Consider the following 15,794-nt stretch of genomic DNA (forward strand, 5'->3'; position numbering starts at 1 on the left):
CCCTTTTTCTTCTTCTCTGGATGATTTCCCACCTTTCTTGGGTGTTTTACCCTTTTCTTTTGATGCTTTTCATTGTATCCCTTCTAGGTCAAGTCTCCTTTACTCTGTAAAATAAATGTCATCTACTTAATTTTCGATATAGTTTCAATTCTAGTTATCTTTATTTTCCCCAATTTCTTTTGAAGGATGTTACAAGCTTGGTTTGCAAGATGTCTTATATCATGGACACAGTTTAGCAGTATGTTCCTTGCCATTGACACAGTTTAGCATTTAAGCAGATGGATTCTTCTTCCCCTGGATATTTCTCCTGATATTTACCTCTTTTTTCTTTTTGGTGGTTTATTTTTCATTGTTTATTTATTTATTTTATATTCCATTCTGGTTATCTTTCAGACTCAACAACTCTTGAACATAATGTGGCTGCTGACATTTTCCTTTTTGCTAGGGAGAGAAGAGCAGAATTGCTTGCAAAGTGGAGAGCTAAGGGTGGTGTCTTTTTAATTGGCTATAGTGCATTCAGAAACTTATCCCTTGGGAAGAATGTGAAAGATCGCCATATGGCTAGAGAAATTTGCTATGCTCTGCAGGTGATTGTTGTTGACCTAAAAATGTTGTTAAATAATATTCCTTCTGAATTTGAACTAATAGTCATATGGATTGATTTGGGGTTTAAGTTATCCATGTTGAACTTAACCTGTAAATTTCTGCATTTTTAAAAGTAATTAATTGGTTCAACATGTTATCAATTTGATTATTTTAATTGTTTTTAATATAAAAAATACCTTTTCAGTATGATGTATTTAATTCCATAGAAGTTAAAAGGAGCACTTCAATGGCTTTGTAAAATTTTGGTACCTGCAAATTAGGAATATATGGTTATGGAAATTATATATGTAAATATTCTCCTTCATTTATTGCATTGCTGATGAAAAAATTCAATTGCTTGGGCTCCATTTTGATATTGGAAGGAACAAAGGGGAAAGAGGGAAATGATAAAATAACTTTACAATGAATCCCTTGCTCAAACCATTTTCATCATTTTCTTTCCTTTGCCTTGTCCTCTCTAATATTCAAACAAAATCTTTGTGTGCCCATTGGAAGAGGACACAAAGATCATGGTGGAATAATTCTTAAGTTTATTCTTCAGGCCTGATTTTAGATTCAGATAAGTTAGGATCTCCTTTCTTACCATTTTATTTTTGTGTATGTTGCTAAATTTAGCTTGTATGATGTGGGTGTGCAACATTTCAGTGTGATGTGTGAATGTTCAGATTTAAATTGAACTGGCATCATTATAGGAAAATTATGTAGAGAAATGCTATTATCAGGGATTGTTTAATTGTTTCTGTAGTTTTGGCATGTGACTTGTCTATTTAGATGTTTCAAACCAGTGTGAAGTGAACAAAGATTGATGATACCGCTGCTCTATTATGCAGTTTCAACAACTTTTACTCAGTCACAAGTTTGAAATTAGTACAGTATCAAACATGGAAGTTGATTCTCTGTTTTGTATAATTGAATTTCTTCAATACATTTTGCTTCATTTATCTTTTATTTTGGCATATCCCTGTTTTATTTCTAGAATGAAGGTATCAATTGAATATGAGATTTAATTCTATTTGCGAAAATGAGAATCTCCAAGCCTAAGGCTTGCTTGAGGTTTTGTCAATAGTTGATGTATTCTCTCATATGGCATGTTGCTTTTTGGAGACAGCAATATATTTGATAAATTGATGATAAAATTCAATGTCATTAGATTGTTGTCTGGCAATTCATTGAGAGTAATTACATTGCCGCCTTGGTTGTAAAATTTGACATCCTTTAATTGAAAATTTTTAATCATTAGTCTAAACTCTTTTCTTTTTTTCTTTTTTATTTTTTTAGATTTCGCATAACCCCCTTCATTTGTTTTTTTTTTGATGAATAAAGAGAAATATATTAAGAGAAAAGAGGCACTTCAAGGAAGCACCCCAACTTATACAGGAGGTATACAAAAGAGAGAGAAAAAAACCTTTAACCAGGGCCTAACCAATCAACAAAATCTACAACGGAAGGGGGACTAGAACCAAAAAACCCCCTGGTCCACGCCCACATATTACAAAGGAAAAATGATTTACACCCATGAATTGATTGCTCTTCATTTTCAAACGCCCTACTATTTCTTTCCTTCCAAACAATCCAAAAAAGGCGCAAGGGAGCTGAAAGCCACACTTTCTTCCTTTCCTTTCCCACCCAAGGCCCAAACCATCCCAATAACGCCTCTCTAACTGAAGAGGGGAGCACCCACGAAACCCTAAAGAGGGAAAAAAGTAAGCTCCATAAACTTCTGGCCAACCCACAATGCAGGAGAATGTGATCAATAGACTCTTCCTCTGCCAGACACAGATAACATCTATTAGCCAAGGAGAACCCTCTTTTCTGAATACGATCCAAGGTTAAGGCCTTTTTCCACGTAGCTTCCCAAGCAAAAAAACTCACCCTCGGAGGCAGCAAAGAATTCCAAATAACTCTTGCAGGAAATTCTCCTAGTCTTTCCGATTCCAATGCCTTGTAAAGAGACTTAACAGAAAATTTTCCGTTCTTTGCCTTAGTCCAAATTACTTGATCTTCCACATCACTATAAACCCTCCTCCCTTGCAACCTTAAGAGAAGGTGCTCTACCTCGATCACTTCCCAATCATTAATCCGCTTAGAGAACCTAGGAGTCCACACTCCCCCTCCAGAATGGCTCCACACATCCGCCACCGAAGCCTCCTTATCCAAGGATATAGCAAATAAGGAAGGAAAAGAAGTACACAAAGGATCATCTCCACAACACTTGTCCTTCCAAAATCTAACCCTCTTACCATTTCCCATAGAATAAACCAAATTGTCGCCTAACACATCCCAACCTCTCCTAATCGTTTTCCACAAACCAACCCCATAACTACCTCTCACAACACGGGACCTCCAACCACCCTCTTCTTCCCTATACTTTGCACTTATAACTTGCTTCCATAAAGCTTCCCTTTCCACCGCAAAACGCCAACTCCATTTACATAGGAGAGCCTTATTTAGCAACGCCAAGTTCCTCACACCCAATCCACCCTTTTTTTTTTATCTGAGCAAACAATAGACCATTCCACTAAATGGGGCTTCCTTTCCATGGCCCCACCACCCCAAAGAAAGTCCCTTTGGATCCGTTCCAATCTCAAACTCATGCTCCTTGGCATCTAAAATAGGGACATACAATAGATAGGCATGCTGGACAGAGTGCTCCGGATCAAGGTCATTCTACCCCCCTTGGAGATATACTGCCTTTTCCAAAGAGAAAGCCTCTTCCTCAGCCTTTCCTCAACTCCGTCCCAAGTTGCCACCTCCTTGAAACGAGCACCCAAAGGAAGACCCAAATAAGAAGAAGGGAGCTGGCTAACCTTGCAACCAAACTCAAGGGCCAACTCCTCTACATTCTCCACTCTTCCCACCACGATGATCTCACTTTTGTCCAAGTTCACCTTCGACCCCGACATGGCTTCGAACCACATAAGAAGCCAACTCAAGTAGGACACCTGATCAATGGAAGGCTCACAAAAAACTAAAGTGTCATCTGCGAACAACAAATGAGTGATCTGCACTCTTCCTCTACCACTGAGCTGCCATCCCGACAAAAACCCTCCCTCCTTTGCTCTCTTCAACAAACAACTAAAGGCCTCCATGACAATCACAAACAGATAGGGGGATAGGGAATCCTCCTGTCTCAAACCCCTAGAACTTTGGAAGAATCCTGAGGAAGTTCCATTAATAAGGACGGAGAAACTGACAGTCCCAATACACCACTGAATCCAATTGATCCACTTGGCTCCAAAACCCATCATTTCCATCAACCAAAGAAGAAAACTCCAATTCACATGGTCGTATGCTTTCTCAATATCCAACTTAGAAAGGATGCCACCTCCCCCACTTTTCTGCATCGAATGAGTCGCCTCATTCGCAATCAACAAGGCATCCAAGATTTGCCTTCCCTCTATAAATGCATTTTGGGACTTGGACACTAACTTACCCATCACCTTTTTAAGCCTATTAGCTAACACCTTTGCTAACAACTTATAAAGACTTCCCACCAAGCTTATAGACCAAAAGTCCTTGAGGTCTTCAGCTCTTCCTTTCTTAGGAATTAAAACCATAAAAGAGGCATTAATGCTCTTAACGAACTTGCCCTGATCATGAAAGTCCTTGAAGAACCCCATAACTTCCTCCTTCAGAAAGCTCCAACTAAATTGCCAAAATGCCATTGTGAAACCATCAAGACCAGGAGCTTTATCCCCATTGAGGTCCGAGAGAGCACCAAACACCTCTTCCTCAGAAAAAGGAACCTCTAACAAAGCTACAGCTTTCCCTTCAAGAACCTCAACCTGCAGCCCATTGCATCAGGGCCTCCACTCATCTGTTTCCGACAACAGAGAGTGGAAAGCCTGAACCACACCATCCTTAATGTCACGTTCTTCTGATACCCACACCCTATTTATCTTAATCTTCACAAGGGAATTGACTCTCTTATGTGCATTGGCCATTTTATGAAAATAACCAGTGTTTTTGTCACCCTCCCTCAGCCATAACTCTCTAGGCTTTTGCCTCCATGATGTCTCTTCCATTATCACCCACTTCTTATACTCCTTCAATGCCTGCTTTCTGAGAGTTTGCTCTTCAGCAGTCAACACCCTATCCCCTTCTATTGAATCCCAAAACATCATCTACTTTAAAGCTGATTCTTTTCTAGCAGTGACATTACCAAACACTTCTCTATTCGAAATCTTCAAGCAAGCCTTAAGCGCTTTTAGCGCTTTTAGCTTTTCAGACAGAGTGAAACTGAAAGAACCTTTGAATTGGAAGCCCATCCACCAATTCCTTAACAAATCCTTAAAACCTTCTTCCTTCGGCCACATATTCTCAAACCTGAAAGGGGAAGGCCCCTTCCTCGCTCCTTCACAGTCCAACATAATTGGGTAGTGGTCAGAAACAATTTTGGGTAAAAGACTTTGAACTGCCCCACTGAAATAACACTCCCACTCCTCTGAAACTATAAATCTATCCAACCTTGACTGAATCTGGTTATTTAATCCACCCCTCCACGTGAAAGACCTCCCTTGCAAAGGGAGATCCCTTACTTCAAAATCCTCAATGATCTCTGAAAATCTTCTCATTGCTAAAGACAGTCTTGAAATACTGTTCCTCTCTCCTAGAAATCTAATAACATTAAAATCACCCCCTAAGCACCACGAGTCCTACCACAATCCCCTAATTGTCCCCAACTCCTCCCAGAAATCTTCCTTAAACCTCCCAACAGCAGGGCCATACACCCCTGCAAAGACCCAACAGAAGCCATCCTCCACATTTTTAAAGCGACAAGAAACCGAAAAACTACCTATTTCCATTTCAATCAGCTCTAAAACTCTACTATCCCAAAAAACTAACACTCCCCCTGCCATACCCCAAGAATCAAGAGCGCCCCACTCCAAGAATCTGCCCACCCCCAAAGACCGAACCAAACTACACGACATACTTTGGATTTTGGTTTAATAGCAGACAAACCAAATCCGCTTTCTGAGCCTTGATTAGAGATTCAATGAGTCTTCTTTTATCGCTATCATTTGCCCCTCTCACGTTCCAGGAGAGAATTCTTAGCTTCATTTACACTCAGAGACTGAACCCCCACTTTCTCGAAATAGAGCTCTTCCATGCCCTGAACTTTTAAAATTAATGGAACACTCCAACCTTTTAAGTTCCTTTTCAGACTTTGAGGATTCAACTTTGACCCTTTTAGCCCCAGACCTCCGATTCTTCTGGTCTTTCCTCATGATCCATTTCTTGAGCATGGTTAGAATTTCCTCTTCACATCCCGTGGTTGGCATTCCCAGAAAGTCACTAAACTGGGCAAGGCAAGAGGACTTCCATTCCCCATCTGACTCCGCTCCAAACACAGGCTATCTCAAAGAGTTGCTTTCATCGAGACTCGTCTCGCCAATCACAACTAGCGCCCTTTCCTCCCCGGAAGAGGCCGCTTCAACACTTCCGTCAACCAAAACCATGTTCAGGGGGCTAATGCCCGCATCCACTTCAACCATCTCCGTTGTTGATCCCCAACTGTGACTTTGGAACCCATTCGCCGCTCTTTTCCAACAAGAAATAGATGAAAAAGAGAAGCCCCACACCCCCTGAGACACCAAAGGAAAGGGAATAGAGGAATACCTTATCGTTTCAGCCTGGAGAGCTTCATCGGTGACTGAGATCCAAGCCGACGTCGACTTGAACCACTCCAATGGGACAGTCGCTGCTGCGCGATTGTCCCCCGCGAGGAGCCCTAACGGACTATCCACCCCATTCTACCGTCCACCCTTAAAAGAGAAGGGCCTCTCAATTGGGCCCGACCCAAACCTCCTCTATCTTCAACCGTGGGCCTAGATCCCCTCTTGTCTTTTTGCAATTCAACTGGGCTTTCCCCCACCGGCCCACTTGCCCCCTTTGAGTCCCCTGTAACCTCCAAACAGACCCTCCTGCCACCGCCTTCACAATCATCCCCGCTTGCAACTGCTTTTTGAAAACAACAGTCCGATCCTTCACCAAAACAACCACTCTTCCCTCTAAAGCTTGACACTTCTTCCCTACCAGTCTGCAACTGGAAAAGGTCTTTCTCCACTCCCATACTCGTGCGTGGACCACCACCGTCGTCACCTTTAACCTTCGACTCTGGCGACCCTTCACTGCAACTTCTCGGAACAGTCTTGGAAAATTTCGGGGGGACTTCCCACCACAACTGGATGGAGTAGCACATAGACCCGACCACTAGCTGCAAGGAAACGGGTAGACTTCTCCCATTCAACCTCACTAGGATCCTAGCCCACTGTATTTGAACCGAATTCACCGATCCTTCATCCACTGCTACAAAGCCCCCACAACAGTCCCCGATTTTAATGAAGACTTGACGGCTCCACAAATGCAAAGGGAGACCCAACACTCTCACCCATGCCTCCTTGTAAGACCCCTCCTTTACCAAACACCCAATCTCGTGTTGCCATCTTTCCAAATTAAGAAGTCTCTCCCTGAACCTCCTAGGTCCTCTCACCAACACCTTTTCTGCCTCCAAAACATCCTCAAACTCAAACAGGGTTAAAGACCCCCCAAAAATATACATCTGCAAGCCAAACCTCAGTTGCCAGGTACTCCTAGCCCACATTTCCAAAGCCCAAACCTCTGAAACTAAGAAAGATCCCTCCCCAAACTTCCCAACCAAGCACCTCCTAAGCTTCTCTTCTTTGCCTTGCACAACTCTTTCTCCAATCTGCAGCCAAATAGTCTCCTCTGCCAAACATTCATTCTTTCTTACTACACTCGCATACGACATTCTCCCACTTCCATTCTTCCCACTTTCAGCCTTCCAACTGCCCCCAATCTCAACCTGTGGATCCACCTTTTCCTCAGAAAAAGGAACAACTCTGAGCGATCTTAATTTCTCAGCCAATATGAACCAACCCCCATGGTTTCCTTTTCCTTCCGGGAAAACCAGAGAGAAACTCTTTGATTCTGCCGTGACCACCTTGCAGAATAAGAACCTTTCAGCTCCATTCTCCCGACATTCCAGCCTGAAAAACCTTCCTCTCTCCTTCCACCCTTTACTCCACCTCGGCAACTCAACATCTCTGCAACAAGCTTCCAGTCCTGCCAGAAGGCAACGTAGACTAAGCTCCCCAAATCTGACCCACTTGGAGTAACCTCTTCCACGCTCCACTATGACCCCTCTCAGTCTCCCTCCAAGCCCCTCAACAAAGATATCAAAGGACTTGGACTCCACTGCAAACCACCATTTTCCTTCTTCTCCCATGTTTGCAAAAGGCCCCTTCATTTGTTTTGATAGGGAAACAAAAAATTATAGTAACGATGTGAATATAAAAAAAGGTGCACCAAGGTATACGAGATGTAGACAAGGGCACCAAACTACGAAAAAGGAAGAAAGGAACTTCTTTCTCGTTATCTAGATCACAACCAAACAATAGACAATAAATTCACATCCATTGATTCTTTAGCGCACAACAATACAAAGTACAAAAACAACATTTTGAGAATCTAATCTGACTATTCCTAATTTTCAAATGACCCACTATTTCTCTCTTTCTATATGGTCTAAAATAAATGCAATGGGGTAGCTCTCCATGCCTCCATTTTTTTCCTCTACAATCCTCTAGTGTCAGCTTAGGAGAGTTGCTTTTACTGAAGACAACAATACCCATTCCACCTTAAAAAGCCAAAATATCAAGTTCCATAAGATCCTTGTTTTAACACATTGAAGAAGAATTCCCTTGAGGCTAACTCAAGTGGCAAAGGGTGAGGGAGGGTTTGTGGGAGGTTCCATGTTCAAGTCCTAATGGGGACAAAAATTTACCTACAGAAAAAAAAAAAAAAAAACAATGAAGAAGAATGTGATAAGTTGATTCTCTTGCCATTATGTAGAGAAGAAATGATTTGCCCTAATCCATCCTCTCTTTTCAATTGATCCAAGGTCAAAATCTTTCTACATACTACCTCTCATGCAAACCATTTTTTATAGGGATCCAAGGATTTTAAACCACTTTAATTAGGAAAGTTCCTACTCTCTCCGACCACAAAAAAACTATAGAAAGGTTTGGTTGGAGTCCTTCTAAACTAGACTATCCTCACCTTTTCTTTACACTGAATGCTCTTGGATCCTTGTAAGAAAATTCCCAACCATTTCCAACTCCTAATTATGAAATTGTCTTTTAGGTGGTCACATAGTTGCCCTTGAAAAGACATTTGTCAAGTCTTCAACAACTTTTCTATTTTCTTTTGATACTTGGTGGGAGATGGCATAAAAATTCGGTTTGGGAAGATATTGGGTTGGATGGTTGTCGTCTTAAGTTTCAAGTTCCAAATCTTTTCAAAGTTACAAGGACTAGAAATATGCTTGTTTCCTCATTTGTAGATCGATCCTCTTTTAGATCATCTTGGAATTTCAATTTTTGTTGAAACCTTTCTAATCCAGAGATTGAGGAACTAACTAGTCTTCTTTCGTGCTTACTTCATGTGTATATATGTCACTATCCTTTTAGATGAAAGAGTTTGGTCATTGACTCCCTTAAGATGTTTCTTTATGTGCTTCTTCTACGAAGATGTTGTAGTCCTTCCTCACTCTCGTGCTATTACTTCTCTTGTTCTTGCTAAGTTAATCTTAAACTAAAAGCCAACCAATGGTTAAGGCTTTTGCTTGGCTCGTGGCAAATAAGAAGGTTAATACCAACGACTTGCTTTAGTTGAGGAGGCCTAACAAAGCCCTTAGTTTGGACCATTGTGTGATGTGCTTAAAGAGTATTGAATCGGCCAACCATATATTTCATCACTATGCCATTGCTTTGGTACTTTGGTATAATGCTAATCTTGATTGGGTTCCTTGTAGAGGCATAGCGGAGATGTTGGAAATTTCCTTTAAGATCTTTGGAACTCTTCCAAAAGGGAATATTCGTTGGCAGATGGTTGCTTTATCTTTGATTTGGTTTATTTGGTTGGGAAGGAATGCAAGGATTTTTGAGGATAGATGGAGATCAAAAGTTTCTATTTGGGACTTGATATTTTTTCCCCTCCTTTCTATGAGCCTCAACCCCCAAGCCTTTCATGAATATTCCATTATATCTTTTAATGCTAGATTGAAAGCGTGCTTGCTACCCAAATAGTTTGAAGAAGTCAATGATATGCGATGGGTAACCTAGGACAAATAGGTATTGGAGCTGTGATTAGAGATCATTCTGAGACGATATTGAGAGTTTTCTCTAAGCATGTTGAAATGGGGTTCACCATTGTAGTAGAGACTTTGGCTTTATTAGAGACTTTATGCAGACAAAATCTTTATATCTATCCAATCTAATTTTAGAGGAAGATTTTGCCGATGTAATCTTTGGGTGAAAAATAAGGAGAGGGTTCATAGAAGTGTGACCATTGGATGCACAAAATAATAGATACTGCAAATGAGTTAGTTTGTTCTTTCTCTTGGATTCCTTGTTCAGCTAACCAAGTTACAGATCATTTATCCGAACAAGGAGATTTCCTTTACCCTTGAATGTCAAATGATTTTCTCCTATATATATATATATATAGGTTTGTACAAGAGGTTAATTTTTGTGGTTCTAGTTTTGAGTTACTTCCTACCACCTCTTGTACATCTTTGAAGGATAGCTTATCCTTCTTGTAATTAGCAATTGATTGATGAATGAAAATGTTTGTCTTTGATTAAAAAAGAAAAAAAGAAAAAAAGAAAAAAAACAAGGTCCCCATTGACCTTCCTAAGAGGGTTGCCTACAATTGTATGATGTGGGATTCAACAATTGAGGAAATAAGGAGAAGGATGAATTAAAATTTTGGTAGCAAGAAATGAATAAAATGATATAAGATAATAAAGCGAGAGAATTGCCAAGTATGCAAAAGGAACTAATGTCATTTAATCACTCTATTTTAGTTTACATCAATCAACCTTATTTATAGGTTTCTCTAAGAAATCCAAAATTTAATAGGATTCTAATAGCCTATTATGACTCTAATTCTCTAAGAAATCCAAATCTCAAGTTACTTCACTTAAATTGTCAATGTTTGATTACTTCACTTTGCCTCATTGAGTTTCTCACTAGAAGAAGCCATGGGATATCCTTCTTGGCTAAGAACTTCTCTAGTTCCAACACGGGAAGCATCACAAGCCACCTCAAATGCTTTCTTAAAGTTTGGTAGACATAGGATAGGAGGTTTTTCCATCTTATACTTGATTTCTTCAAATGCCTTGTTTGCTGCCTTGATCGAAATGAAGGGACCAGATTTCATAAATTTAGTAATTGGGGCCATGATATTGCTGAACTTTTGAATAAATAACCTATAGAATGTAGTCATTCCATGGAAGCTTTGCACCTCATGGATATTTACAAGCCAACCAACAATAGCTTTGATTTGATCGGAATCTATTTCAACTCTGTAGAGAACATGACAAAGCCAAGGAATACATCAATAGGTCTAATGGAAGTACATTTTTTCAAATTAATGTGAAAACTTTTCGACCCTAAGAGTGCGCATCAGTTGCATTAAGTGTTCTTCATGTTCTTCACAAGATCGTCTATGGATAAGAATATCATCAAAATAAATAACAACAAACTTTTCAATGAAAGGCTTCAATACCTGTGTCATGACCTGTATGAATGTACTTGGGCATTGCTTAATCTAAATGGCATAACTAACCACTCATACAATCCATTTTTTGTTTTGAAGGTTGTCTTCCATTCATCCCCTAGTCTAATATGTACTTGATGATATCAAATTCCAATCTTTGAGAAGATTACTAACCCAACCATCATATCTAGCATGCCATCAAGTGTTGGAATTGGAAATTGATATTTGATTGTGATTTTATTGATTTCACAACTATCCACACACATTTGCTATGATCGATCCTTGTTTGGTGTTAGTAGAGTGGGAACTCCATAAGGATTTAAGCTTTCTCGAATAAAGCCTTTAGTCCAACTTACCTCTTCAATTCAACATGTTTTGTTGGGTTCATTCTTTAGGCTGATAAATTTGGCAATGATGCACCGTGAATCAAATTAATGGGATGATGTATGTATCGGTTTAGAATCCAATTGAAAATTGTTACATTATTCACAGTAGAGTATACATATTTATAAAGAAGAAATAATCTAAGAAAAGAAAAAACCATATACTTCTTAAATCAGTGCTACAAATATTTGTCAACCTAATTATGAAGTTGACTAAAAAAAAACTTCCTAAAACGGTCTTAAACTAGTCAAAGATAGCTAATTAACCACTAGAATCAAGGATGAAGATCAGTAGATGATTTCCATCAGTCAAGGGTGAGATTTGTGGCTGGTTTTCTTGAGATCAATGACTAATTTCCAACACTCCCCCTCAAGTTGGTTCGATAATATCCTTCATTCCCAGCTTGTTGATCATTGAGTTGAACCTTAGATTAAGAACTCCTTTAGTGAAGACATCTGCTAGTTGCAACTTGGAAGAAATTAATGGAGTACAAATCATTCCACTAACAATTTTCTCTTTCATGAAGTGTTTGTCTATCCCAATATGTTTTGTTTTATCATACTACACCGGGTGTTGGGCAATGCTTATGGTTGCCTTGTTATCACGGTATAACTTCATAGAACCCTTTGGTTCTATCTACAATGCCAATAATAGGTTCTTTATCCATATCAACTCACATATTCCAAGTACAATTCCCTATATTTAGCTTCCACACTTGACCTAACTACCACAGGTTACTTCTCACTCCTTTAGGTTACTAAGTGACCTCCAACAAGAGTACAATGGCTAGAGGCGAATCATCTGTCAATCATGGGTCTTCCCCTATTAGCATCCGTATATGCTTCCGCATCCATATGACCATTTTGAGAAAATAACATTCCTTTTCTCAGAGTATCTTTTAGGTACTGTAACATTTTTTTTATTGCTTCCATTTGAGGTTCTAAAGGAGAGTGCATGAACCGACTGACCACACTTATAGAGTAGGCATATTCGGGTCTAGTGTGGGAAAGATAGATTAATTTTCCCGCAAGTCTCTGATACCTTTCTCAATCTACTAGAGCACCATCTGTAACTACACTAAGCTTGTGGTTAATATCAATAGGATTTTCTATAGATTTGCACCCAAACATTCCGGTTTCCTTAAGAAGATCCAAGACATATTTCCTTTGGGATATGTAAATCCCTTCTTTTGACCTGGCCATTTCAATTCCCAAAAATAACGTAGAGTACCCGAAGCCTTGATTTCGAATTCCTTTGTCAACTTAACCTACAATTTTTGAATTTCCTCACTATCATCACCCATTATAATGATGTTATCTATATAGACAATTAGTATAGTCAACTTCTCTATGGATGATCTTATAAAGAAAAGAGTATGTTATGCCTGACTTTGATGGAAATCGAACTTTAAGAGTGATTGAGCAAATCTTTCAAACCATGCTCTAGGTGATTGTTTTAGGCTATATAGGGATTTTTTCAGCTTGCATTTTCTTTCATTATTCTTTGGAAAACCTGGTGGAAGGTTTATGTAGATCTCTTCTAAATTTCCATGTAAGAAGGCGTTGTTGACATCAAATTGTTGTAGTGGCCAGTTGTAATTAGTTGCAATAGAGAGTAGATTTTTGATAGAGTTCATCTTTACTACAGGGGCAAATGTTTCTTGGTAATCTATACCATAGGTCTATGTGTACCCTTTGGCTACAAGTCGTGCCTTATATCTCTCCTCAGAACCATCCGCCTTGTATTTAATTAAGAAAACCCATTTGCATCCCACTGGCCGTGTTCCTTGGAATAAATCAACAATATCCCAAGTCTCATTCTTCTTTAGAGCATTCATCTCCTTATTTATAGCTTCCTTCTAGTTTGGGTCAGCAAAGGCTTCTTCACCATTCCTTGGAATTGACTCCTAATTTATATAAGAGGTAAATGCCTTATAGGTCTCAACAATTCTATGATAAGACACAAAATTTGCCAAAGGGTGTTTGGTGCAACTCCTAACACCCTTACAGATTGCTATAGGAATATTGAGATTAGTATCAAAGAGAGGAGTAGAAATTGAAGTAGGATTGGAAGGATTACTATTAGATTCAGGGGGTATAGAAACCATACCTTCATCTGAAGTTCATGATTGGCTTAGCTTTGAAGAATTAGGGCTTTCCACTAACCTAGATTGATCTTGAGGGCTTTTGGTACAAACTTGTCTCTCCACTATCCTTCTATCATTGTGATTGGTCTCCAAGGAATTCTCCAAGTTCTCCCCATTTTCTTGAATACTCCAAACTAGTGTTGGTAATGAGATTGACCAGTTTTGTGACTTCTACTCCCATTTGCTCCCCCTGAAGGTTAGTCTTTGTATGGTATGGTTGCTGTTAAAAAAAAACTCACATCCATTGTGAAAAATTTCCTTCTGGTTGGAGGATGGTAACACTTGTACCCCTTCTAGGTTGGAGAATATCCAAGGAAAATGCACTTAATGGCCTTTGGGTCAAGCTTAGATCTATCTTTGTTAGGGACATGAATAAAGACATTGCTTCCAAAGACTTTCACTAGTAAAGAACTAAATACAGATAGGCGAGGATAACATTCTTTCAATGTTCCAATGGGAGTTTGAAAATTGAGTACTTTTGAAGCCATCCTATTGATAAGGTAGGTTGTTGTCAACACTATATTTCCCCAAAAACGTTTTAAAACATTTCTGGCAAACATTAAGGCTCAAGTTACCTTAAGAAGATGTTTATTATTATGTTCTGCCACTCCATTTTGTTAGAGAGTGCCTGCACAACTTGATTGATGAATAACACCTTTTTCCAAGTCTTTAATTGAAGTATTCCCCATCATTATCAGATCTAACAATATGTATCTTGGCGTTAAATTGTGTTTAGACCATTAATTTTAAATATATATATATTTTAAATTTTTTATATTTTTTTCAATTGTGCCAATAGTTTCAGATTTATCCTTTAGTAAATAGACCTAAGTAGTCATACTGAAGTCATCAATAAGACTAAGAAACCATCCAGCATCAGAAATATAAGTCACCCTTGAGGGCCCCAAAACATCGGTATGTATAAGTCCTTGTGCACTTCTTTTTCTATCAATATATTCTTGCGTGGTTTCTTATCAAAAAAAAAAAATAACCGGGAAAGGAATTTCACTTCTTTTACCACTAATGGGATATTACACTATTTGATTTTTAGCCAACTCACAAATTTCACACTCAATTTTGGAAAAAATCTAGATTATTACATAGATCTGGATATAATTTCCTCATGTAATGGAAACTAGTGTGCCCTAATCTTTCATGGAACAACCAATAGTCTTCTAAGTTTCCCTTTTTTGGAACTCCCTTTATTTGATAGGCTTGAGGTGTCTTGTTCTTCTCAGTTTCTAGGTAGTAAAGGCCGCTCCTCTCCTTAGCATTGCCAATTATCTTACCTGAGATTTGGTTATGAAAAACACAGCTGTTGGGTTAGAAAATTACGACACAATTGCTGGTTTCTCAGAGCTTATGAACTGACAGCAAATTATAAGACATTTTAGGCACATGAAGAACAGAAAAAAGAGTGATATCTGGTGATATATAGGCATTTCCTTTGCCATGAAAAGTAGAAATGATCCATTAGCAACTTGGACATTTTGATCATCAGAACATGGTTCATAAGAAATAAAACACTTGAGTCTTTAGTCACGTGATCAGTGGCTCCTAAATCAATGATCTATGAGCTTGAATATAAAATAGTGGTTGAAAGTAGAGAGTTACCAAGAATTCCAGATTGAGCAAATGCACAGGAAGTAGGATTGAAGGTCACCTCATTTTTTTCTAATGATCTTGCATAAAAGATCAAGCTGTTCCTCAGCATTTTAAGTATTTCCTCCAACCTTGGCAGTAACTTTGGTGGAAGGAGGAACCTTGACTTAGAGATGCTTACTGCCCTTTGAGACTTCATTAGAGTTGTTTGCAGGATTTAGGGTAGAAAATTGATTAGCCATATTTGCCAAATGCAAATATAGAGGAATTGAGATAAGAGAAAAATAAGACAAAGGTGTCTAAGAACAAGATTTTTGTGTATGGTGTAGGAAGAATGAAAGAGCCAGTAACGAAGGTTGGTTTGAAAAAAACTGAACAAATTACAGCAATGAAGGCTGCATATGTGTGAGCAATGAAGGCTCTGATACCATATCGGTTTAGAATCCGATTGAAAACTGTTACATTAATATAC

General features: G+C 38.9%; 1 protein-coding gene across 3 annotated transcripts in view; it reads left to right on the forward strand.

Moving 5' to 3' along the window:
* The window catches only part of LOC117929891 (protein CHROMATIN REMODELING 20), a 126,210-nt gene that overhangs the window by 57,731 nt on the left and 52,685 nt on the right, over positions 1 to 15,794 (forward strand). For all 3 annotated transcript variants that reach the window (XM_034850330.1, XM_034850329.1, XM_034850331.1), the window contains one exon: positions 446 to 587. In XM_034850330.1, coding sequence (XP_034706221.1) covers positions 446 to 587 — 142 coding nt within the window. The remainder of the gene's footprint in view (positions 1 to 445; positions 588 to 15,794) is intronic.

Source organism: Vitis riparia, chromosome 14, assembly GCF_004353265.1.
Source record: "Vitis riparia cultivar Riparia Gloire de Montpellier isolate 1030 chromosome 14, EGFV_Vit.rip_1.0, whole genome shotgun sequence".
Lineage (NCBI taxonomy): Eukaryota > Viridiplantae > Streptophyta > Magnoliopsida > Vitales > Vitaceae > Vitis > Vitis riparia.